Source organism: Anolis carolinensis, chromosome 2, assembly GCF_035594765.1.
Source record: "Anolis carolinensis isolate JA03-04 chromosome 2, rAnoCar3.1.pri, whole genome shotgun sequence".
Classification (NCBI taxonomy): domain Eukaryota; kingdom Metazoa; phylum Chordata; class Lepidosauria; order Squamata; family Dactyloidae; genus Anolis; species Anolis carolinensis.
Window position 1 is genome coordinate 311,012,542 of NC_085842.1, and position 24,638 is coordinate 311,037,179.

General features: G+C 40.2%; 2 protein-coding genes across 3 annotated transcripts in view; both read right to left on the reverse strand.

Annotated features, from left to right (window-relative positions):
* Positions 1-5,911: 5,911 nt before the first annotated feature.
* Positions 5,912-14,681, reverse strand: elac1 (elaC ribonuclease Z 1). 2 transcript variants are annotated; one of them, XM_062972555.1, is made up of 5 exons: positions 14,430-14,681; positions 13,346-13,469; positions 11,779-11,958; positions 9,975-10,442; positions 5,912-7,744 (listed from the first exon to the last, which is right to left on the reverse strand). In XM_062972555.1, the coding sequence occupies exons 2-5, from the start codon at positions 13,392-13,394 to the stop codon at positions 7,275-7,277; spliced, it is 1,167 nt and encodes a 388-aa protein (XP_062828625.1). In that variant the 5' UTR covers positions 13,395-13,469; positions 14,430-14,681; the 3' UTR covers positions 5,912-7,274. The 2 variants fall into 2 exon arrangements, with proteins under 2 accessions (XP_062828625.1, XP_016852831.2); XM_016997342.2 differs by lacking the exon at positions 13,346-13,469.
* A 2,143-nt stretch (positions 14,682-16,824) lies between these two features.
* Positions 16,825-24,638, reverse strand: part of me2 (malic enzyme 2) — a 47,461-nt gene continuing 39,647 nt past the window's right edge. Inside the window, exons 14-16 of the mRNA XM_003227284.4 lie at positions 24,425-24,495; positions 22,100-22,198; positions 16,825-21,068 (exon numbers count right to left, since the gene is read on the reverse strand). Of these exons, the coding sequence (XP_003227332.1) occupies positions 20,919-21,068; positions 22,100-22,198; positions 24,425-24,495 (320 nt within the window). The 3' untranslated portion in view covers positions 16,825-20,918. The remainder of the gene's footprint in view (positions 21,069-22,099; positions 22,199-24,424; positions 24,496-24,638) is intronic.

The window sequence follows — 24,638 nt, forward strand, 5'->3', positions numbered from 1 at the left end:
CGCCTCTCGCAGGGTGCGCATGCGCTCCGAGGCCACTATGGTTCCTTGTTTCTTTTTCTCTCTCCCCAAGCCCTCATTGCCGCCTGCTGTTCAGTCCCGCAAGCTGCGCATGCGCCCCAACTCTCCCCAAGCCTTCATTGTCGCTTGCGGTTCAGTCCCGCAAATTGCGCATGCGCTCCAACGTTACTATGCTTCCTCCTCTCTCCCTCTCTCTCCCTCGTTGCCGCCTGCTGGCCAGTCTCGCAAACTGCGCATGCGTTCTGTCGGAAATCAGTCCATTTGATTTCACTTGGAAAGGATGCGGGAGGGCGCCCGCGATAAAGTTTCTGGTTGACGTTACCCTTCTAGGAGATGAATGTGCGTGGAAGGGTGGATTTTTTGAGAGCTTTTAGAAACTTTAAATCTAAACAATTTATCTCACAAAAAACAAAAAACAGAAATGCTACAGAAAGAATTATTTCCAGTGGTTCACACTAAGGGCCCTGCCACACAGGATATAAAGGCAGACAATCTACAATACCTGCTTTGAACTTGATAATATGAGTCCACACTGCCAGATAATCCAGTTCAATGTGGATTTTATGCAGCCGTGTGTTTCCATAAGATGAAACCATGGCACTTAAAGTGGTGTCAACCTGCGTAGGGGCAATGGCTCCCTGGCACTCAAGCACTCTGTACGATGTCAGGAGTCCCCTGGGCTCAAGAGGACGGTGCAAAGAAAGTACGCCACAAAAATTGAATTCCAACTGCAGAAGTAGTTTATTGTGGGCCAAGCAATAGGCAACAGAAAGCATATAGCATGAAAGGTTTTCCGCAACCTCAGGTTGCAAGGGTTTTTATCACTCTTACAGAAAATCACAAGCATATTCTCATTCGTGTACAGAAATCAATTATCCCATTGGTCTAAGTTGGCTAATACAGATTTTCATTGGCTCTCTATGACTAACAAGAAAAGGCAAACAGGTGGTAGCTAACAATGGAACAATTATGGCCTTTCATGTCTCTGACCCTGAGCACTTAACTGGAACGTATTTATGGGTCGGTCATATCGCTTTTCCTGTCTCAAGCACAAACTTCAAGCGGCTGGGAAATTAAGGAGTACTATCTAGTAGTCTTGTGCATTTGTATGAAATCACTTGCCATTCCTATTTGTACCATTCGTATGGCCCCGTTTTTGTTTCCGTGCACTGCTTACAAAAACGGGTGCCTATAAAATTGGCTTTTCCGTCCAAGGTCCAAAAAAACCCAAAGATTTTTCAGTCCTTGGCCAGCAAAGTGCCAGGGCCTGTCAGTTAGGGTCTACAGCCGAGCGGGCCCGGCGCTCAGCTGTAGGCCCTGCGAGCCAGGCCTACGAGCATTGAGCACTCGATGTCTCGTAGGCTTGGCTCACAGGGCCTATTGGTGAGCACCAAGCACTTGATACTCATAGGCCCTGCAAGCCGAGCCTAGGAGTGGCGAGCATTCGGTGCTCAACTGTAGGCCCTGCAAGCTGGACTTACAAGCCTTTGAGTGCTTGATGGCTCATAGGCCCGGCTTGCAGGGCCTATGAGCATCGAGCGTTCAGCACTTGATTGTAGGCCCTGTGAGCTGGGCCTATGAGACATCAAGCACTCATAGGCCCTGCCTGCAAGTTCTACAGTCGAGCGCTCAATGCTCGTAGGCCCGGCAGGCAGGGTCTACGATCATCAAGCACCTGGCGCTTGACTGTAGGCCCTGTGAGCCAGGACCTACAGTCAAGGACCGAAAATCATCCCAGCCAAATGGCTACTGTTCTCCTCTGCCCTTCATTTCACTGTTTCTTTTGTTCTCGTGGGGTTGTGCCGTTCCGTGCAATCCGAATGGATGGAACGGTACAAAAGCACAAAACCTACAGGTGGTCCGGGCCCTACTCTACTATCTAGCCAGTTCCACTCTGATGAATTCATTCTTGAGAGTAATCACCTCCCTGTGGCAGTTCTTTCTCCAACATCAGAGTTTTTGCAGACAAATCAGGACATATGAGGAACCTATGGGACTTGCAATAATTGGAAGCATGAATTAAAATCCCATTCAAAACGAAGTCTGCCTTGCCATGATTTGCAAAGGCACTGTGCTGTGTGTGTTAACTGGAAAATGAAGTGCATGAAGCCGATTGGCTGAGCCTGCAAAGACCTGAAGATTGATTTGATATTGTTTCTGTTCTGCTGCTGCAGAACCAATTTGGACAAGTTTTTAGTGCTGACTGAGTACTGCCGGTGAAGAGAGCAATGTACTTATAGAGGCCTTGGTATTTTGAGGCCTGTTTGCTGCTGAGAAAAGAGGGTAAAGAACCAGGATTGTAGATGACTGTGGACTTGTAAGTGATTAGAGGGACCATTGTAAATACTACTGTTTTTGGATCTCTTGGAATCAGTAAAGTTCCTGTATTTTTGTTCTGCAAACCTGAGTGGATGTTATTGTTCTGTGGGTGACTCTGGATCATGGGCACACGTAAGAGCTTCCATTTCTCATCATCAATCTGTAACATCCCTCACCTGAATTAAGTCTACAGTGTAGATGGACCCGTGGACTTCTTGTTTGGATAGGTCCAAAGGAAAGGTTGCCTGCAAGAGCATAAGTGTTAGGGATTCCTCTTCTTCAGAAGAGGAAAGGGAGCAGGAAAATGTTCATGAATCTGAGGGTGAGTTGGGATCTGAGGAGGAGATCTTGCAAGTACCCACATTTCAGGAGGGGCGGAAGGAAACAGAGCAGAGACGTCATTCAGCTAGAATAGCTGCCAGAAATGCAGCTGAGTAATTAGGAACTACCCTAGCAGCTGCGAGGGGACTCAGGGCTATAAAGCAGAAGCAGGTGCAGCCAGCTCTTGCTGGTTGCAAACTGACTCTTCGCTCCCCTTGTGCCTGCTTCAAGTCTGCATCTGGGAAACTGCTCCTAAGGATTTATTGCTGTTTCTTTGTCTGAAGTAAGACTGCTATTTGATTTGGGAATTTAACAGAGACTAAGAACTGTTTACCCTGACTTCCTTGCTTCCTTTTGCATTATTCCACTGAGTGTGCTGTACTTTATGTTTTGCTGAAGTAAAGCAGTTTTCATTTACCTACCACAGTGTTTTAAGGCTGTTCTTGAAAGACAAAACAGGACAAAAAGCACATGCTAGGTGTTTCCTTACCAGTAAGAAACAATCCAAATAATATAATCCAGTTTTTAAAATTGACACATTTGTTGATTGTCAAAAACTAGAATGTCAAAATCCAGTATTTTGAAGTAACCAACTTTAAAGGCATTCAATCTGCAAAGGCATACAAATGGACCAGAAGAAGGAGAGGTGTTGAACGTGCAAGTGATTAGCTACAGGAAATTTTCCTTGGCTTGGCCCATGAGGAGGAAGAAACCCTGGCCGAGCTGAGTCAGTCCATGCTATTTAAAGGACAAAATGTGTTCGCAGCTGGAATCGTCCATCTAAACCACACCCTATTTATTTGAACACGGACAAGATTTAGCCCTTCATACCCACTGGGCTTGCCAAGTTTAAATTTAGATCAAGGATATCTGAGCTAAGGATGGGATCTGGGAGGGAGGGTGCCAGGAGGATGTTTAAACTCTGGATGCACTTGAATTCGGCAGCTAAAAGGGAAGTGAGAGCTCTCCTGTTTCGTGACATCTTATACTACAGAGGGAATAAACCACATTTCTCAAGACTTTGCACCTCCCTGTTCCACAAAACTGTTTTTGCTGGCGGTGGCACATGAAGCATGAAATGCCTCCAACTTGGCAAGGAGGCACACAAACAACGCCACTATTAAACTTCAAAGCAGTATTGTCCTGCCTGGAAATTATCCGTCATTTGCTGGCCACTGGGATGAATTAATTCTTGATCTCCAAACAGGATGGAGTCAATGGGTGCACCTACATGGTAGAACTAATGCAAGTTTGACACCACTTTAACTGTCATGGCTCAATGTTATGGAATCGGAGGATTAGTTTGATGAGGTACCAAAGACCATGTAAAACTATAATTCCCATGATTCCATAGCATCGAGACATGGCAGTTAAAGTGGTCTCAAATTGCATGAATTATACAGTGTAGAAGCAACCTAAGAGGAAAGGATATCAACCAGGAACTTTCTGTAGGGTTTGATAGGATTTGTTGTTGAAGGCTTTCATGGCCAGAATCACTGGGTGAGTTTTTCAGGCTGTATGGCCATTTTCCTGTAGCATTCTCTCATGACGTTCCACCTGCAAGTATCCTTAGAGATTTGTTCAGAGGTCTGTTGGAAATGAGGCAAGTGGAGTGTGTATATACATGTGTGTGTGTGTGTGTGTGTGAGAGAGAGAGAGAGAGAGAGAGAGAGACAGAGACAGAGAGAGAGGGGGGAGAAAGAGAGAAATGTCCCACATCGGAGAAAGAACCCTTGTCTGTTTGAAGCAAGTGTGAATGTTGCAATTAGCATGCTTAATTAGCATTGAGTAGCCTTGCAGCTGCAAAGTCCGCAAGGGTTTGTTGGCTGTTGTTGCCTGGAGGCATCCTTTGTTTGGGAGGTGTTAACTGGCCCTGATTGTTTCCTGTCTGGAATTCCTCTGTTTTCTGAGTGTTGTTCTTTATTTACTGTCCTGATTCTAGTGGTTTTTTTTAATACTGGTAACCAGATTTTGTTCATTTGCATGGTTTCCTCCTTTCCGTTGAAATTGTCCACATGCTTGTGGATTTCAGTGGCTTCTCTGTGTAGTCTAGCATGGTGGTTGTTAGTGGTGTCCAGCATTTCTGTGTTCCCAAATAATATTCTGTGTCCAGGTTGGTTCATCAAGTGCTCTGCTATGGCTGACTTCTCTGGTTGAGTTAGTCTGTAGTACTTTCGTGTTTTGATTCGTGTCTGTACTTGGGGGTCCCTAAGTAGACTTGTCCACAACTGCATGGTACACGGTAGACTCCTGCAGTGGTTAGAGAACCCCTCTTGTCCTTTGGTGAATGTAGCATTTCTTGATTTTTCTTGGTGGGTCTGTAGATTGCTTGAAGGTTCTGTTTCTTCATCAGTTTGTTCAGACCTCTGAACAAACCTCTGAGAATGTTTGCCATGAATGCAGACAAAACGTCAGGAGTGAATGCTACTGGAACATGGCCATACAGCCCAAAAAATTCACAACCCTTTGATAGGATTGTTGGAAAGGGCCAGTTAGAAATAAAGCAGGTCAGGTGGGAACCTGAGCATTCTGGAACCAAATCCCAGCAAATACCAAGTGGCCACTGTATTTTGTTATACAATAAATCTTTACTGTTTTTCTACACCTTTGTTTGGATATTTTCGTATAATAATTTATGAGGAAGACTGATTACACTTTACATACAATAATAAACGCAGCAAGCAGCACAACTCAGCTAGTTTTAATAATTTGTTTCAAACTTGTGTCTTGTGTTTAATCTTTGTTCTGTGTATTTTAATATGTATTTTGCAGGAATATGTTTTAATGTGTGCATTTTATATAATGTTGTAGATGACTGTGTTTTTAACGACGTTGTAACCCAACTTCAGCCACGATAAGAAGTTGGTAAGAAATAGATCATCATCCTCCTCCTCCTCCTGTCTGGTGAGTGATTGGAGCCTAACAATTAGAACTGCAGAACCTACAGATAAGGGATCCAACCATCACAAGTGTGCAATGCTTTTATCCTTTTCTCTATGCTTTAATCCATTTTGACACTGTTAAGGTGTCTTAGTTTAAAAAAAAATTTTTAATTGAATGGCTTTTAAACAGCTGCATTAATTATGTTTTAGCTGTTTAAATTTACTGTGAGCTGCCTTGGTTTTCTAGACTAGGAGAAAGGTGGGAGATGAATAAATAACCTGGATCTCAACCTATCCAAGAAGAACAGAAGCATAAAGAGGTGAATATGTTCTATATCTCTGATCAATTATTGGAGAATGAATAATTTCCCTCAAAACCAATAAAATACTTTATTTGTACCTATTCTACAGTTTCCTACTAATGCATAAGCAAAACATTATGATCAGTTAAAGAGGGCTTCATTAAAAAGAACATGCAATCATTGTTTACAATTAGTCACCTTCAAGCTGCTTGGGATAAATATAAATGCTTTATTTGTTCTCATTTTTGTCATAACTGTTCCATATGGGGCTACAGAACGTTGATAGTTCAAATTTAATTATGATGAGGTTGAATTTAAGGACTTGCAATATATTCTCAATACTATAAAATGATAAATCTCAATTAACTACATATAGTTAACCCCTTGACATTTATGCCTTTAATTTTTGCAGATTTGATTAATATGATCTCTCTAGGGATCTCTATAGTTCAATCCTGTTGGAAATAGCAACCTTCTCAAGCCGCCTCTAATATTTCGTCTGTTTTATAATGTGTCAGCTTATTTCCTGAAGTGTATGTCTTATTTGGTTTGCAGTTTTCTTAGCTCTATGTACTTAAGGCAGTGGGAAGGGCTGCAGACCATGTGAATGTTTAGAATGCAGTTTAAAAGGATGACAGCTGAGGAATGACAGTTGAGGCTTGAGTCTGTTTGAGTACAGAAGCCAGTGTTAGGAGTTAGAAGACAGTTGAGGCTTGAGTCCCTTGGAAGCAGACTGTTATGAAAGAGAGCTGTACAAAGCAATAGTTTTGAAGAGACTGTTAAAGACTATAAATTAAATATACAAACCGAAATGTTTTAAAGTTTAACCTGACAAGAAATGTGTCTGTATATTTAAATACAGGAAATTATGAGTAAAACAAACACATTATTTTAAAGAAGCCTACTTGAATCTTTGTCTGCCGAGAGCGTCGAATAGAAACAAGATATTTATGTGTCTAGTGATCTTCCATTATCCAATAAACTAAAGGAACACCTTTGAAACTCTGCTACCCAATAGATTATGATCCTAACAGATAATAATCCAATAGTCCAATAAATCCTATGTATATTTACTCAAAGCTAAGGCTTGTTGGTCCCAAATAATTTGTCAAAACAGCACAGCCTTAATTCAATAGGTTTCAAATTGATGAAATAAGAGTTGGAATTAAACATTATGCAGAACAAATATGTTCTTCTAAAGCTCATGGGGAAATTTCAGTCATTCTCATACTACTAAGGATTCCAAATAAATACAGAAATTGGTAATAAGCAGAGAGATCCATAACTCAGGCCTCTGTGCCCTCAACCAATCCTTTTCAACCAAGCCTTAAAAAAGGAATGTGGAATACAACTGTGTTGTAAATCTACACCTTGTACCTTCTAAAAATAATCTAGTTTCAGGAAATGTCTCCTGTTTTGGAGTAAAATTGTGCTATCTTGTTTTTTTCAGTGGAACAGCTATGGTCATAAAGTCCTCCGCCAGCACGACCTCTTGCCCATCCAGCGCCAACTCCGCTTGCCTTTTCAGTTCTAAAACATCCAGGTCTCCGGCACCAACCTGACTGGTGGGCTTATACCTCTGACTCAAATGAGACAGAACCAGCCTCTTGACTTGACACCGCTTTGCAAACTCCGCTGCCATTTTCGGAGTGCTGTGCCCATGCTCCCTGGCTTTATCCATCTGGCTATCATCTAGCGTGGCTTCGTGAACCAAGATATCCGCTCCGTGGCACAGGGAAGCAGCTCCTTCTCCAACCATACCGCAGCAGTCTCCTAAAATGCAAATTTTCCTTCCAGGGAGAGGTTCTTCTAAAACGTCCGAAGGAGAAATTGTGGTTCCATTTTCTAGGACAACCGTGATACCTTCTTTCAGTTTGCCATACATAGGGCCAGGCTGAACTCCTATAAAGTAAAGCACAAGAATGAAGTTATCTTCCAAATGGCTTTTCCTTCCACAGTTTCAATATGCATTTGTGCTTTTACTGGAGGAAAAGCAGAATATAAAGGTATCTAAGAAATAAGAACAAACATTGCATATATTTTTAGTGAACCCTTTCTCCAGGTGTGGATCCTTCTGCAGGTTTTTGGAAAGGAGGGTATCAGCAGGCTTGAGGGAATGCATGGGTATCTCTTAATATCCACTTTATGGATGGGGTGGGCACTTTTACTACCAGTAGTTTCTGCCAACACTGTGAGTGCAGAGCATGCGCAATAGCCATATAATGCTAACAACTGTGTAAAGGAGGGCTGAGGGCTGTGGTGCAGTCTGGTGAGCAGCCTGCTGCAATAAATCACTCTGACCACGAGGTTATGAGTTCGAGGCCAGCCCATGGCGGGGTGAGCACTTGTCAATTAAAAAATAAAAAATAGCCCCTGCTCGTTGCTGACCTAGCAACCCGAAAGATAGTTGCATCTATCAAGTAGGAAATAAGGTACCACTTATAAAGTGGGGAGGCAAATTTAACTAATTTACGACGTTGGAATGAGGAAGTGCCATCACAGTGAATGATGAAGCAGCTGCTCCCCCCTGTGGCCAGAATCGAACATCCCCTCAGGAGAAGGTTAAATTGCCTTTGCGTCTGTCTCGGTTCTATGTGTATATGGGCATTGAATGTTTGCCCTATATGTATATAATGTGATCCGCCCCGAGTCCCCTTCGAGGTGAGAAAGAAGGGCAGAATATAAATACTGTAAATAAATAAATAAATATGTTTGTGGGAGAGAGAGAGAAAGAAACAGAGGCCCCTTCTATACTGCCATTTATCCCAGGATCTGATCCCAGATTATCTGGCAATGGAGACTCAAGTCCTTTCATACAACCACATAACCCAGAATATCAAGGCAGAAAATCCCACAATATCTGCTTGAACTGGGTTATCTGAATCCACACTGCCATATATTCCAGTTCAAAGCAGATAATGTGGGATTTTATTCAGCTGTGTGGGCCTTTTATAATCCAGTACAAAGTAGATAACCTGGGATCAGATCTTGGGATATAAGGACAATGCAGAAGGGACCCGAGAGAAATGGTGGGGAAAGAACAGAAAGCTAATGAAATGAAATGGCATACAGTTAGCCCTCTGCATTTTATGGGATAAGGAGCACAGGACTATTATAAAAGTGAAAAAACACAAATAAATAAATAGCCATTTTATTTGATAAAACAGGCATTTCTAGATCTTGCAGCACACCTCTATAATCTACTTCTGCTGTAAGTCCCTGTAGAACTCTCTAGGTCCTCCAGTCATGGTGGAGGACCTAAAGCAGAGCTTTCCAAGCAATTCACATTTTAGACACACATCATTTTGCGAAACGGTAATTCTGTTTTACTAACAAACTGGATATTAAAGCAACCCCTTATAAGAGAGACGGGGTCATACATAAATTATTGTAATAGCAAAATATATGGGTACAAAACATATCTCATGAAAACGTTTTATTTAATTTTTTTAAAATACAGTAGAGTCTCACTTATCCAACATAAACGGGCTGGCAGAATGTCGGATAAGCAAATATGTTGGATAATAAGGAGAGATTAAGGAAAAGCCTATTAAACATCAAATTACATTATGATTTTACAAATTAAGCACCAAAACATCATGTTTTACAACAAATTTGACAGAAAAAGCCGTTCAATACACAGCAATGTTATGTAGTAATTACTGTATTTACGAATTTAGCACCAAAAGACCACGATGTATTGAAAATATTGACTAGAAAAACATTGACTACTAAAAGGCAGACTGTGTTGGATAATCCAGAATGTTGGATAAGTGAGACTCTACTGTATATGATTTCTGGCTTATTTCATATTAATTCAGAAGTTTCTTTGTCAGGTTTGTGCAACACACCTATACGCTGCAGCCAAAACACTAATATATCACGACACACAGTTTGGAAAGCTCTAACCTGGAGATTTCTAGAGAACATTTCTAATAAAATCCATGAATAACGAATAAAATCTGCAAAAGTCAAAACCACCAATGTGGAGGGATGACTACATTCTCAAAAAGAGGAATTTACAAAAAGCACAATGGCTGCACCCTTTTATGGGTCCAATTTTGCCTGAACTCCCAATCAAAAGCCAAATATCAGTTTTTACAAACTTCAAGCATGCTGGTTTGTTTTTTACCCAGTTCCTTCAGCTTCTGCACATTGAGCCTGCCTGGCCGCGGCTTCTCTTCCACCAGGAACCCAAAGGAAGGGATGCGATGAAATAGTCTGAACGCCTTCATCACAAACTGTTCATTGTCTACCAAGGGATACGAATTGTCAGTGGGATCGAGGTAAACAGTTCTCCCTGGCGTTCCTTCAGGTAAGGCTGCATCTCTGTCCACGAAAGACAGCTCCTTGCGTTCTTCTTCGGGGCACTGCTCCGGCGTGGGCACCAGCTCATGCACAACGTAAGGGAAGGTGAGCTGGGAGTGAGACAGCGCCATAATTCTCCAAAGAAAGCTCCGCAGCCCAAGCGGCCCATAAATATCAACCGGAAGCTTGTTTCCGGCAGGATCGCTCTGGAGGCTGATTGTGCAGAGAAGTCCAGGCAAACCAAAGAAATGGTCTCCGTGAAGATGAGTGATAAAGATTTTGGTAATTCTTCCTGAGAAGATAATAAACAGGGGGTCAAATGAGGCTGAAACAAGACTCCACGACACACACACAGCCTGGGAAGTTAAATTACACTATGTAACAAAATGTGATTTTTTTTTGTTCCTGGTTTGAAAGTGTTACTCCTGTTTAATTGTGCAGTATTTACTTTGAAAGTACAGTAGAGTCTCACTTATCCAAGCTAAATGGGCCGGCAGAAGCTTGGATAAGCGAATATCTTGGATACTAAGGAGGGATTAAGGAAAAGCCTATTAAACATCAAATTAGGTTATGATTTTACAAATTAAGCACCAAAACATCATGTTGTACAACAAATTTGACAGAAAAAGTAGTTCAATACACAGTAATGTTATGTTGTAATTACTGTTTTTACGAATTTAGCACCAAAATATCACGATGTATTGAAAACATTGACTACAAAAATGGCTTGGATAATCCAGAAGCTTGGATAAGCGAGGCTTGGATAAGTGAGACTCTACTGTAGTTCTGAATTTGTTTATAGTATTTATATTCTGCCCTTCTTACCCTGAAGGGGACTCAGGACAGATCACAGAACATACATATAGGGCAAACATTCAATGCCGTTTATCCACTGACAAGACAGACAATTGTACATAGATAGAGGTATATTTAGGCATTTTCCCATCTTCGGCAACTTTCTCCTTGATCGAATCGCTGGCATTTTCTGGCATTTCCTTATTGGTGCCTAAAAACCTCCCCACTTTTAAGCAGTACCTATTTATCTACCTGCATTTTGCTTTCGATTTGCTAGGTAGGCAGAAGCTGGGCTAAAGGCCAGGAGCTCACCCTGACCCGGGCTTTGAACTGTCAACCTTCAATTGACAAGATTTACTGCAGCTGGTGGTTTAACCTGCTGTGCTAAAGCTCAGCTCTTGTACTCCAGAAACTTCATTTTTGTGGCTGTCACAAAACTATGTTGGATTGGTTGAGACTCAATGAGATATTCATTGAAAAACTACAGCAAAATATGCTGCAGTTGAATAAACTTTTCCCATGTTTTTTATGATAGAACCAATTAGAAAATGTCATTTATAACCCAGGAACAAAAATAGTGTTACATAGTGTTATATCTCCTAGAATCCCCCAACCAAGCAGATGTGCAAGTTAAGAGATACTGAGAGTCGTTGTCCAAAAGACCCTTAACTTTCCCCAAAATATTTGCATTTCAAGCAAGCAAAGATCCTCCCTTCCTGCCCACTGTTACCAACAGTTGCTTTTGATGTGTCTTTTTTTTAAGTGGCCACCGGCCAGTCACCAAAAATTGAAATTCCCACCAGTAAATGGGAAACGAACAGAGAAACATGAACCTGCTTTCAGTTGACTTTTCATGAACTGGGTCTGTGTCCCTTCACCGCAATCAAAGAGCCAGCATTCTCCTTCAAAGCGAACAACTGTAGCAGAAGCTCCTCTGGTTGGAGACGGATAAGCAGCCCCCGTCCCCAGGAAAGTCACATCCATTGACATTTTATTCAGAAGCAGTGCAGCACCTGAAGGAGAGGGGAACAGATGCAAATGCATGAATAATTAAATCCAGAAAAGTAAAATCTGCAAATGTGAAGGGACGTTGTCTATATATCCATCCATGATATTGAAATAATACCATTTTTCCTTGGGACTATATCCTTTCAGGCTGCAGGACATCAGTGCATGTTCTGTATTTGGAGGTGAGGGACATCTCAGACATAGAAATGTCAGGTTTGAAAGATTCTCTTTGTTTTCTCTCTGAAGTGAATTTCTGTTTAATTCAGTGTTTCTCAACCTGGAGGTCAGGACCCTGGGGGGGGGGGGGTTGCAAGGGGGGATTCAGAGGGGTCGCCAAAGACCATAAAAAAAGTATTTCTGGTGGTCTTAGGAACCCAAATCCCTCCAGTATTTTCTGTTAGTCATGGGGGTTCTGCATGGGAAGTTTGGCCCAATTTTATCATTGGTGGGGTTCAAGAGGTTTTTTGATTATAGGTGAACTATAAATCCCAGCAACTACAGCTCCCAAATGTCAAGGTTTGTTTTCCCCAAATTCCACCAGTGTTCAAATTTGGGCATATTGAGTATTCATGCCAAGTTTGGTCCAGATCCATCATTGTTTGAGTCCACAGTGCTTTCTGGATGTAGGTGAACTACAACTCCCAAACTAAAGATCAATACCCACCAAACTCTTCCAGTATTTTCTGTTGGTCATGGGAGTTCTGTGTGCCAAGTTTGGTTCAAATCTATCATTGGTGGAGTTCAGGATGCTCTTTGACTGTAGGTTAACTTACAATCCCAGCAACCGCAACACAAATGACAAAATCAATCCCCCTCCCAACACTACCAGTATTCAAATTTGGGCATATTGGGTATTTGTGCCAAATTTGGTCCAGTGAACGAAAATACATCTTGCACATCAGATATTTACATTACGATTCATAACAGTAGCAAAATGACAATAATGAAGTAGCAACGAAGATGATTTTATGGTTGGGGGTCACCACAACATGAGGAAGTTTATTAAGCGGTCGCGGAATTAGGAAAATTGAGAACCACTGGACTATATCCTTTAGGCTGCAGGACATCAGTACATGTTCTATATTTGGAGGCAAGGGCAACATCTCAGATATAGAAAATGAGCATGTCAGTTTTGAAAGATTCTCTTTGTTTTCTCTCTGAAGTATAGTTCTCCTTTAAGTGTTTTGTAAACATCCCCCATTTAGAGTACCTTATGACGTCCCATCTAAGTACACAGTCCAGGGAATTCTGTTTAATATTGGAACTCTCTTTGCAAACCCTTTTGGGGACTTCATCAAATATGCATGACATCTGGGGGATTCTGGGACCTGTAGTCCAAGAGTGAGGGAGGCTGGCACCTTCCAGATGTGATAGACTTTTAACTCCCACTACCTTCAGCTCCTGGTTCCAACCATTGGTTCTCCAGGTGTTTGGATTTCATCTCCCGGAATTCCTGACCATTAAACAAGCTGGCTGTGATTTCTGGGAGTTGTAGTCCTCAATGTCCTTGGTGCACCTGGAAGGACGAAGAATTTTGTCCCTGCCTGGCATAGATGATAAGACTAATATAACAAGTATTTACATATATGCAGTAGAGTCTCACTTATCCAAGCTACACGGGCCGGCAGAATCTAAGGCCTGGGCTGTGGCGCAGGCTGGTGAGCAGCCAGCTGCAACAAATCACTCTGACCAAGAGGTCATGAGTTCGAGGCCAGCTCAGAGCCTGCGTTTGTCTCTGTCTTTGTTCTATGTTAAAGGCATTGAATGTTTGCCTTATATGTGTAATGTGATCCACCCTGAATCCCCTTCGGGGTGAGAAGGGCGGAATATAAATACTGCAAATAAATAAATAAATAAGCAAATATCTTGAATAAGGAGGGATTAAGGAAAAACCTACTAAATATCAAATTAGGTTATGATTTTACAAATTAAGCACCAAAACATCATGTTATACAACAAATTTGACAAAGTAGTTCAATACGCAGTAATGTTATGTTGCAATTACTGCATTTACAAATTTAGCACCAAAATATCACGATGAAAACACTGACTACAAAAATGCCTTGGATAATCCAGAACCTGGATAAGCGAGTCTTGGATAAGTGAGACTCTACTGTATTATTAACCTATTAACAAAAGAAAATAACTCGGACATGTAAATACATAGTTGGATATTGTTAAAACTTGAGAACTTAGTGTATGTATAAGTAAACTGAATAAATAAATAAATATAATAGTGGTAATAATAATAATAATAATAATCCCAAAAAATGGAGAACCTAAGTTTGGGCACCACTGAGCTAGACCCAAATCTACCTTCATATGGATGCCTCAGACAGCTATTTCCATTGGGAATGAATGGGGATGATGGGAGTTGCAGTACGACTCAACTGCAGAGAGCAGCTTTCAGGAAATATTGCTATTTATAGACCCACAAAAATGCGTGCATGTTAGGATGTGTCGTTTTTCTACGCACCTGATCAGTCTCCTTGGCTGGAAATCTTCCTTCTAGGTTCACATCTCCCCTCCCAAAATAGACATAAAAGGCTCTTTCTTTAAAAGCGCGTTTTTTTGCTTGCTTCGAAGATTATTTATAGGTCTTTTAAACCCGAAATTAATCCTTCAAACGACAGGAAGCGGGAGAAAACTGAACTCCTTCCCCCTTGCAAGCTCAGGCTTTTTGCATTGCTTCTTGCACGAGACGGTATTTGTTATCACGTGCCCAGGGATTTTGGACTTCAACTCCCAGAAGCCTCAGCTGCCTTGGCTAATGATCAGGCATTCTGGGAGCTGAAGTCCAAAAGGCAAGGAAGGCAAGTTCCGGGGCTGGACCTTTCAGGAGGAGGAGAGTCAGGTTAGTGGCCAACTTTATCCCTGCAACTATGTTTCATAAAAGTTTATTAAAGGTTTAATAAACTTTTCTCACATGTTTATAATAGAACCAATTGGGAAATGCCATTTATAACCCAGGAACAAAAATCATGTTACATAGTGTATTCTCTCCAGCCCTATGATGCAATTTTCACTCCCCTCCAGTGACAGCAATTAATATTATCTTATGGTGCATTAGACAGTTTCAGGGAGGAAAAAAAGATCCAGAAGAGAAATTCACAAACTTGCAATCCGAAATAATGTTAATGACAGACATTAGAAGTGCAAGGCCAAGAACAAGCCACAAGAATAAAGACATTCACACCTGCCGCAAACAGACAAGAGTTCTTTCTCCCAACCTGGACGTTATTCCACAGATATATAAACCCCACTTGCCTAGTTTCCAACACCTCACAACCTCTGAGGATGCCTGTCATAGATGTGGACGAAATGTCAGGAGAGAATGCTTCTGGAACATGGCCACACAGCTCAGAAAACTCACAGCAACCCAATCTTAATTAACTTGACTATCTCATCAGCCAAAAGCAGGTCCACACTTCCCATTGAAATACTGGCAAGTTTGTGTTGGTTAAATTGTTCACTATTTTAAATATTGTATTGGTTTTTTTTTTTGTACTATCAAGATTTGTGCAGTGTGCATAGGAATTTGTTCATTTTTTCCCCCAAACAATTGTCTGATTCTCCTGATGTAGATGTTGAACAGCATGTGGTACAAGTTGGAATGCTGTAGTAGTGTCCCACAACTTACTATTTTTTGGGTGAACATGAATCTTCCAATGTTGTTCTGTAGATCCCATTCTCCAAGTAGGAATAGGACCTGCTCCCATCCCACATTATCAAAGGTAACAAAAGCTGGCGAGATCAAAGTGGATCAAAGGCATAGTCTTTCCCCCAAAGTAGATCATCAGTTAGAGAAGTGTTTCTCAAACTCTGGTCCTCCAGATGTTTTGGACTTCAGCTCCCAGAAATCCCAGCCAGTTTATCAGCTGTTAGGAATTGTGGGAGCTGAAGTCCAAAACATCTGGAGGATCAGTTTGAGAAACTCTTAAATTAGAGCAATTAAGGGCATTTAAGTGCTACACCTTAGCCTGAAATGGGTCCAGATGTTTACCATCTATTTAAGCACCTTGCCCCCAAAAGGGATATTTGCAGTTTGATTATAGTTCTCACTTGGGTTCAGGAAGGTCCTCCTCAGGAAAGAGCCCACAACCACCTTCAAGTTAGAAGGCATTTCCCTTTGATGCAACAATGCCTTTCCCTCCTAATAGACTCACCTGGTCAGTCCACTCCTGCTAGATTTGGACAGCCAGGACTGGCAAAAGTAGAGCTTATATGTTTCAACCGTCTTGTCCACATCATGTTTTGGAATTGAAACTGACTCCATAAAACTAACTGTATAGACCCCTAGGCATGGTTCTGAGCAAACACAAATGACTTCTTACTGGAAGTACTTGGTTCTCAACAGGTGAGTGTGGTTGTTTACCTGAACTCCCTGCACCCCAAAGACTCACCACTTGAAATAATCCTATAGGATGGGAGGTTGAGGATCCAATCCACTGTTTTGACCTGTCTCCTTGTTGCAATTTTTGTTTTTCCAATTGCATTTTCTTACCATTTATGTATTGGCAGGAGCCCAAGGTCGAAGTCATGCTCTTGTTGACCAGTTTTGAACTTCTCAAGCCACTTCTACACTGCCATATAAAATCCAGATTATCTGCTTTGAACTGTAGCAGTGTGGAATCATATAATCCAGTTCAAAGCAGATAATCTGGATTATATGGCAGTGTAGAAGGGGCCTCAGGGATGCAGCTAAAACAAAGAAAGTGTAATTGCACCAAGATCATAAGCCAGTTTCATGGTCAAGCTGGGTCTTTGCAATACTAGCCGAACACTCAATGAATCGGTGAAGAAAAGTGAATGAATGAGGTGGAGGGAAGATTGATCTAACTGGGCAATATAATAAAATTAAACACACAACATAAGCAAATGAAAAGGCTTTTACTATGAAAATAGAAGACCTAATACATTTCTCAGTACAGTTACGATATTACCAAAGGAGAAAAATAAACTGTCATTTTAAAATACAGTGCAGAAAATTAACATCATGAAATTCTTTTGAATTTTGTCTGAGAGGACTACTCCCTCAAAAGGCATTTTAACTGTTTTCATCTCCTCCTGCAGCCTATACACAATACATAGCGATTAGCATAACGTATTTCTATGTTTTCTCCTTGCTTTTGTATCTCTTGTGACTTTCTCACCTGCCAGAGATAGTTGGGTTTGCTTACTGCCTGATGAGAAAATGAGAAAAAGCAAAAATGCAGTCTCTGTTTTCCTGCATTGAATATAAAGAAAAGGTCGTGTCGCTTCCCTGAAACTTGAGGAATTTTTAATGACGTCCTCCAAAATCCTTTGGGATGGGAAAATCTGAGTCAGTCTCCTTTTTTGTTTGTTTAACCAAATCCTGCTTTTCTCTGCACACAAAACCCCATTTTCATGGCTGCCACAGAAAAACCCCTATTAAGATTTCTCAGTTGCATCTGCTGTGGAAACAATTCCTGACACTGGATATATAAGAAAGAAATCCTTTTTAAAAACATGAATTTTCTATTCCCTAATCCCCCCCAATCCAATATGTTGTACAAATCAATTCCCAAACTGTTTTTAAAAAGGTGCCCAGCATATCTATCACATCAAACCAGCATGGTCACCAAGAGGTGTCTTTACAGACCAAGTTTCAAAACTACCATTAAATACAACTGTTGAAAACTACATACAGAATAAGTTATTGAAAAGAAAACAAATGAAAGGAGAGGATTGGGAGAGTGACAAAGTGCAACTAATGAATACATGTCGTAAGGCAAAAAAAGGACAACAAAATCCTGTCATCAAATGGACAGAATATTGGGACATATAGTTTTGCCTCCTAGAGAAAAATACATTCGGACAACATCGTAAAGTACACCAATTATTTTTATATAAAAATAACATTTTTAACAGCCAACTATTTACCAAGAGTATGACGAAGGAACATAGAGATACACACGCAGCTCTTTATCAACAAGTCTATTTTTTGCTGTTTTATAGACCCTTAATTGTACCAAAATTAAACTTTTGGTATTTGCTTGTCAAAGACCTTGCTATGAATGGAAGGAAGCCCAGATCCACATTTGTGGACTGAGAGGAGACTAGTGCACCTTTTCCCAATGCAGATGTCTTGGAGAACAAGACCCATCATCCCCAGCTAGCACAACAGGGTGCCAGGTTGGTGAAGGCAGATCGAGCAAAATACCAATCTAAAGCATCTAAATCCAAGCACCCCTTTTCTCATAGCTGCTTCTCAGATGTTGCCAATCTTATTCAAAGAATGCTCAAATTAAAGCTGTTCAAAAACGTTTCCTTGTATGTTTACACGGCTTAAGTGCTTTCAGGCACAAATAGATTTCTATCCTTTTTGGCAAACAGGGCAGCAAGAGTTGCAAACCTTGCTATCTCGTCATTTTGACACTAACGGCAAAAGGAAAATCCAAGAAAAATCTGCCTGCATTGCATGCCATCTTCTAAAATTTGAAAGAAGTTGTTATGTGAAAAGTCTTCCTCTATCAAACAGGAACCAATCCTTCCCCCAAATCTTTCAATCTGTGTCCATACTCAAGTTCTCGCAACTAATTGGGTTCCAAGTATATATACAAAACACTGCAGTGCAGCAATGTAAATTAGGCATTCAAAAATCTGTTCACAAAGCAGCCATACATGTAATTGATCCATGCAATTCAGTTTATCTCCATTAGAGATAAGGGGGTTGTCCCACTGCTCCTTGATACATGCCATGTATTGTCACCGGCTTAGCATGGCATCAGGGTCTGGTTTAGCCCTAAAAGGTCACATCATTCCAGCCCATATTTTAAGAGGCACAATCACCTGGCAATGTTTGCTATTAAATGAGAAACTGCTTTCTTTCAAAGGATTTCTGAAAATCCTTCTACTCACGCAGACATTTGTTGGAAGTTATGGATGCATTTAATTGTGTCATAAAGGTGTCTTAACCTTAGTATATCTAACGCAAATCTGTGGGAAGGGGGAATTAATTATAGATTACAACTTCCAAAAACCCTCATGCTGGCTGCCAGAAACTGTCATTCAAAACAAAAGTATCTGGTATTACTTTGTAATATTTTAATATATTTTGAGGCCAAGCTTTTGTATTCAGTATTTCTGGGCTGATCCACATTCTATTACACATAAAGACCAATAAATATTTGAGCTCCCATTTTCAAGCTGGACTGTGCTTCTAGTGGCTGTACCGAACATTTTTCCAGCCAAGAATATATTCACATTTTTAAAGGGGAGGGCAAATTGTGATGCATTTTTAAATTTTACTAGTCGAAAGGCAACAACTGCTTTGCACATAGACTAGCAAAAGTATTCTAAAAGACCCAGTTAACTGTTTTAAAAGATGAGTTTGTAGAATGTAGTAGCTTTATATGCATGCTCAAACCGAAACTTTGAGATGTTGATGCAAAATGTTTCTGGCGAGCTGCAATCAACTTGTTCACATCCCAGTATCAGAGGCATTATTGGGGGAAGACATCCTCCAATACTGATGCGAGAATAGAAGCGAGATCAGGGAATGTACTGGAGATCTTGGAGCTGAGGTTGAGATATGATAGTCATGGAGAATTGCTTGAAAAGATGGATGGTAAAAAATGGTTGGTTGGAAAAGGCTGATTGGGAGAAATGGCTGATTCGGAAAATGCATGAGTATGCTGGTGGCAGTGGACGGAATAGAAAGAGACCAGTAAAGGAGAGCTAGAAAACCAACACTGCACGTGACTTTGGAAAATTCAGAACCATTATCAGTATACTTAGATCAAACAAATTCTGAATATTTAAGCCTTACTTTCCTTGGGAGTTACATGAATAATTGAGCATGTTTTTCTGCTAAGAAAAAGAAACCCCAGTTCAGAGTAAATCTGACATGCCATGAAATCCAGCACATTAGAAAAATGCAAGCTGCCTTGAAGTTACAAAAAGAACAATCAAAAGTTTATAAAGTGATGATGATAAAATATGGTGGCCAGCTAATGCATTCAGGAGAATTATTTTTTCAGGATTGTCCAACTTCAGGCTGTTTTAAGTGCTTCCCCCATGAAAAGTAAATATCTCCAAGTAGATAAAAATAGTGACCCAAACTTGCCTGCCTTGCAAAGTTTCTGGGCCAAACAAATATATTTTTCTACAGTGACACATACAAATATGGGCAACTCCTTCATCTGAAGGTCTGGAATAGGATACCCAGAACAAGTTTAGCACCTGCTGTTTCTGGAAGCCAAACCTGAGTCTATAATAGGAGCAGATGAGCCACAATGCCAGTAAATCCATTTTTAAAACAAAAAAAATACTTACACTGAATAGCTAGCCTAGCCCATTTTAGGAGCAATTTCATAAGATTTGCAGTCCTCCTAAATTTGTTTCATACTAAGGAAGGATTTTTTTTTTGCAAATTGATCACTTCCTGATAGGAAAAAAAAAGGCCTGCACTGGATATAAAATGAGCCACAAGGATTGCAAATCTGAAAATGCTGCAATCTATAGACCTTTGGATATTGAGATGGTGTTCTTGGTATTTTTTTATGCTGATATGTGGAAGTGAGTGTATCCCTTCCAGATCTCGTGGAAGGGCTCATGTGCACCCCTCAGGCCTGGAGCAATTGCTCACTCCGGTCTGTAATAACAGGATGTCAAGAGAATATTATTTGCCTGTATGCAGCTTTGCTGCCTTGCGGTGCAAGCTGTAAAAGTAAATTTAATTCATCAAGGACATTTTTTTCTATCACTTCTGGACAATGATTTCCTTTTTGAGAATACAGGTCATTGGGGAAAGAAATCCACAACTTGAAGCAATGGTTGTGAGACCAGGTTAAAAAACATTTTGGGGAAAAGGAGTAGGGGAAAAGGAAATGATGCCACAGGTCTGAACTCATCGTGATTTGGATGTTTTCCACAATTCTTCTGGAAGAGGGTTCCCTGCAGAATTTCAGATGACACCTGAGAAATGTGCCCTTTGAGCAAGTCAGCTTGTTCCTGGCACAGGCCAGTCGTATAAGTCTGGTAGAAAGGAGTCATATTCATAACTCCAGATCCTTGATCTGACATATTTGTTTTTGTCTGCAGGCTCAGGGTAATGGAACGCCATGTGGTTGACATATAAAAACTCCATAACCTATAAAGGAGAAAAAAAATATTAAGATTAAAGTTAACATGGAACCAAAGCTGTTTCTATTGCAACTGACAAACAAATCAAAGACTTTAAATCAGTGCATTATATGATCCTGGCAGAAATATGGATTTGCCAGCAAAGGAAGAATGGATTTTGAAAACGTTTGCGATAGCAGAATTGAACAGACCTCTTTATATATTTGTTTTAAAGATCTGAGAAACCTTAATTTACATAAAGAAGGGAAATCTAAATATGCTTGGGGGAGTCTGATCAAGTTTTATTTTCTTATCTATTAGATAGAAGATAAAATTATTTTGTTGAGCAGTAATGAGAAGATGGCTTTTCCATGGAGATGTCTTTGATTTAGAGGGCAGAAAGACACGTTTAATTTTTAATGTGTGTGATAAAGTAGAGTAATATATGTTCAATAGGTTCTGTAGGAAGGTTTGTTTAGTTTAGGTTAAATGGTTAGTAGTAGTTTGCTCTTTGAGTTGTTTGTATTATTCATAATGCAATAAAGATAGTATATTCAAAAATCCATAACATGAAGAGGAGAAAAAAAACTGTTGCCTTTACACCAGCCTTTCCTACAAGGAGAGGTGGGTAAGAAATAAAATAAAATTCCCAGATGTGTTGGAATAGAACGCCCATCACTTCCATCCAGCATGCCCATTGCCTTCCACATCCCAGGGCTTTACTACTTCAACAGTGGGCTTCCTGGAGTGGCCAATCAGATGGCTCCGAAAATAAACAAGGAGGTTTTTGTCCCTAACATCTGGTACCCCGAAGTACTACGCAGAGGTACTATTATTGTCGTACATTGAGTTTTCTGTACAACAATAATTACTACTGTAAAATTCTTACTCAAACAACCCAAGAGGACTGTCGTTATTGCATGGAAGCATTTCTATTTAATGAAGTATCAGGATGTTCTGCCCTGCCCTATGCTCCTGGAAAGCATTAGGACAGGCTCAACAGACTTCTGGGCCATATTATTTCCAATGCTTCTGCTACCTACTGAAATATAGACTTACTTTAACAGCAATGTTAATGGAAACCTCTTTGATGTTGGACAGTGCAGGATAAAGCCGTCCCTCAGCAAGCTCTTCCTCACTCAATTGTTCTGTCAAAGCCTTTAAATACAAGATTATTATTATTATTATTATTACAAGATGGGGACAATTACGTTAGCCAACAGTAAGCCATGAAGTGATCAATTATTGCAGGATCAGGGCCCACCTTTCATATAATCAAGGACTGCACTTAAAAAAAACACTGAATACATACAAATTAGCTGTATCTATGTAAAACAGATGAAAAAACAGCTGGGGGTGAACCAAATTTATTCTTCACTAAATACTATTAAATTCATTAAAATCTTCCCACACTCTTGTTTATTATTAAGAAATAAAACTCCCACTCACATTTGATTAATTTATGTTAATGTATGCATGAACCTTAAAGCATTTACACTGACTTTAATTAATGTACAGTAGAGTCTCACTTATCCAACATAAACGGGCCAGCAGAACATTGGATAAGTGAATATGTTGGATAATAAGGAGAGATTAAGGAAAAGCCTATTAAACATCAAATTAGGTTATGATTTTACAAATTAAGCACCAAAACATCATGTTATATAACAAATTTGACAGAAAAAGTAGTTTAATACACAGTAATTACTGTATTTACGAATTTAGCACCAAAATACCAGAATATATTGAAAATATTGACTACAAATATGCCTTGGATAATCCAGAACGTTGGATAAGCGAGTGTTGGATAAGTGAGACTCTACTGTAGTTAAATACTATATGGATTCACAGTATTAAACAACTAAATTTATTATGACTTTGAGTGTAATGGACTTGGTTTCCCCATGCACCTGAGAAGCAAACCAGATGAAAAACAGACATAGCAGAAAAGGCAATATGTGATCTAAAAATATCAGCTACTAGAAGGATTGAATGCTTAGTTGGATAAAAAGGTCTCACGAGGAAGGAAAAAAATCACAGAAGGCCCCATGTGAACTTTCTAACCAAGGAGCATCTGGATGTGATCACCAAGAAGACTCTTGCTCGAATTTGAGCCAAACACACCTCTACAGCAGACCTTCCCTGAAAATTATAATGTCAAGGTAATAAGCCAGTGCTGGACAACTTCTGGCACATCAGGTGCAGAATGGGCAGCTTGTATCTCTTCAGATATTTGATTGTGACTTCAATTAGCCCTAGCCAGCACAAACAGTGATGAAGGACAATGGATGTTGTAGTCCAGTGTCATCTGGAAGGTTGGCACTTGCCTATCCCTGCCTTAAGATATTCTAAGAACCCTTAAGATGATTTGGGAATAATAGCCTCCAAAAGTCTCAGCCAGAATGGCACTATTTTTATTTCTAAACATCTGCCAAACCTAATCCCAGTTCAGCTCATGATGAAGCACTTCTGTTTTGTCTGAATCTGAATTATGTTCTCTTTCTTTCATCTCTGCAGATATCATTTCCTTTAACATGACAAGCAGACACCATATTATGTTCCCTGAACACTTAGGGTGGAATTGTATGTCACAAAAGTCTAAGAACAGCTCCTACTCGATGTCATTCTCCCCTCTTCCAAAGTAACATCTACTGCAAGAATGAGAAAGATTAGGCCAGATGTTTGGCCACTCCCATCAGCTAATCGAACTTCAGCCAAAACATCTGGAGGCCCAAAGACTCCCCAGTCCCAAGGACACTTCACACATGAGACCATCATCCTTTTACTCACATCTTCCACACACTCAAGCATGTCCATATATTTCACTGGCTATTGGAGGTGAAAGGTAATGAAATACATCATATTCTTCACCATACTATGAAGTGGTATGACTCAACAGTTGGTTGTGGGGCCAGGCTTTCAATTAAGAATCAGCAGCACCAATTATTATTATGTACACCAGAACCCAATTGACAGGCCCAGTCTTTTGAACCTGAACTTGTCTATTTGTATTTTAGAATGTTTTTATGAATGCTGATGTAAATTAATAATTTTTAATCTGATTTATGTGTACTGTAAAAATTTTATATGTCTTTACTGTAAGCTGCCCTGAGTCCCTTCTCGGGTGAGAAGGGCGGGATATAAATGTTGTAATAAATAATAAAATAAATAAACAGTTCCTAGACCAGACAAGTCTAATTCTTTCTTATAAAGAAATTTAGGAATAATTAAAAACTGCTCAGGATCTAAGGCAAATTAAAATGCAAGCCCATTTAGGAACTTATGTTTGACCTTCCCAATCTAAAACGCTTTTGTGTTTGCAGAAATGGCAACACATGTTATATTTAATCTGCTAGATCATCCCTTTCACTTAAGATCGCTCACCTTTGCAGCCTCCAAGAAGACTTTGTCGCTAATGTGTCGAACTCCACTGAGAATAACAGCAAGGGCAACACCTAAAACACAGTTTGGCTGTTATTTGGCAGAACCATTTTGAGCTTATTGCTATGTATGATACAAACAACAGCAGCATGAAAAGATACTGGAAATTAAACAAGCAGAATATCACAGCAAGGCAGAACACAATGAAAGAGGCAGC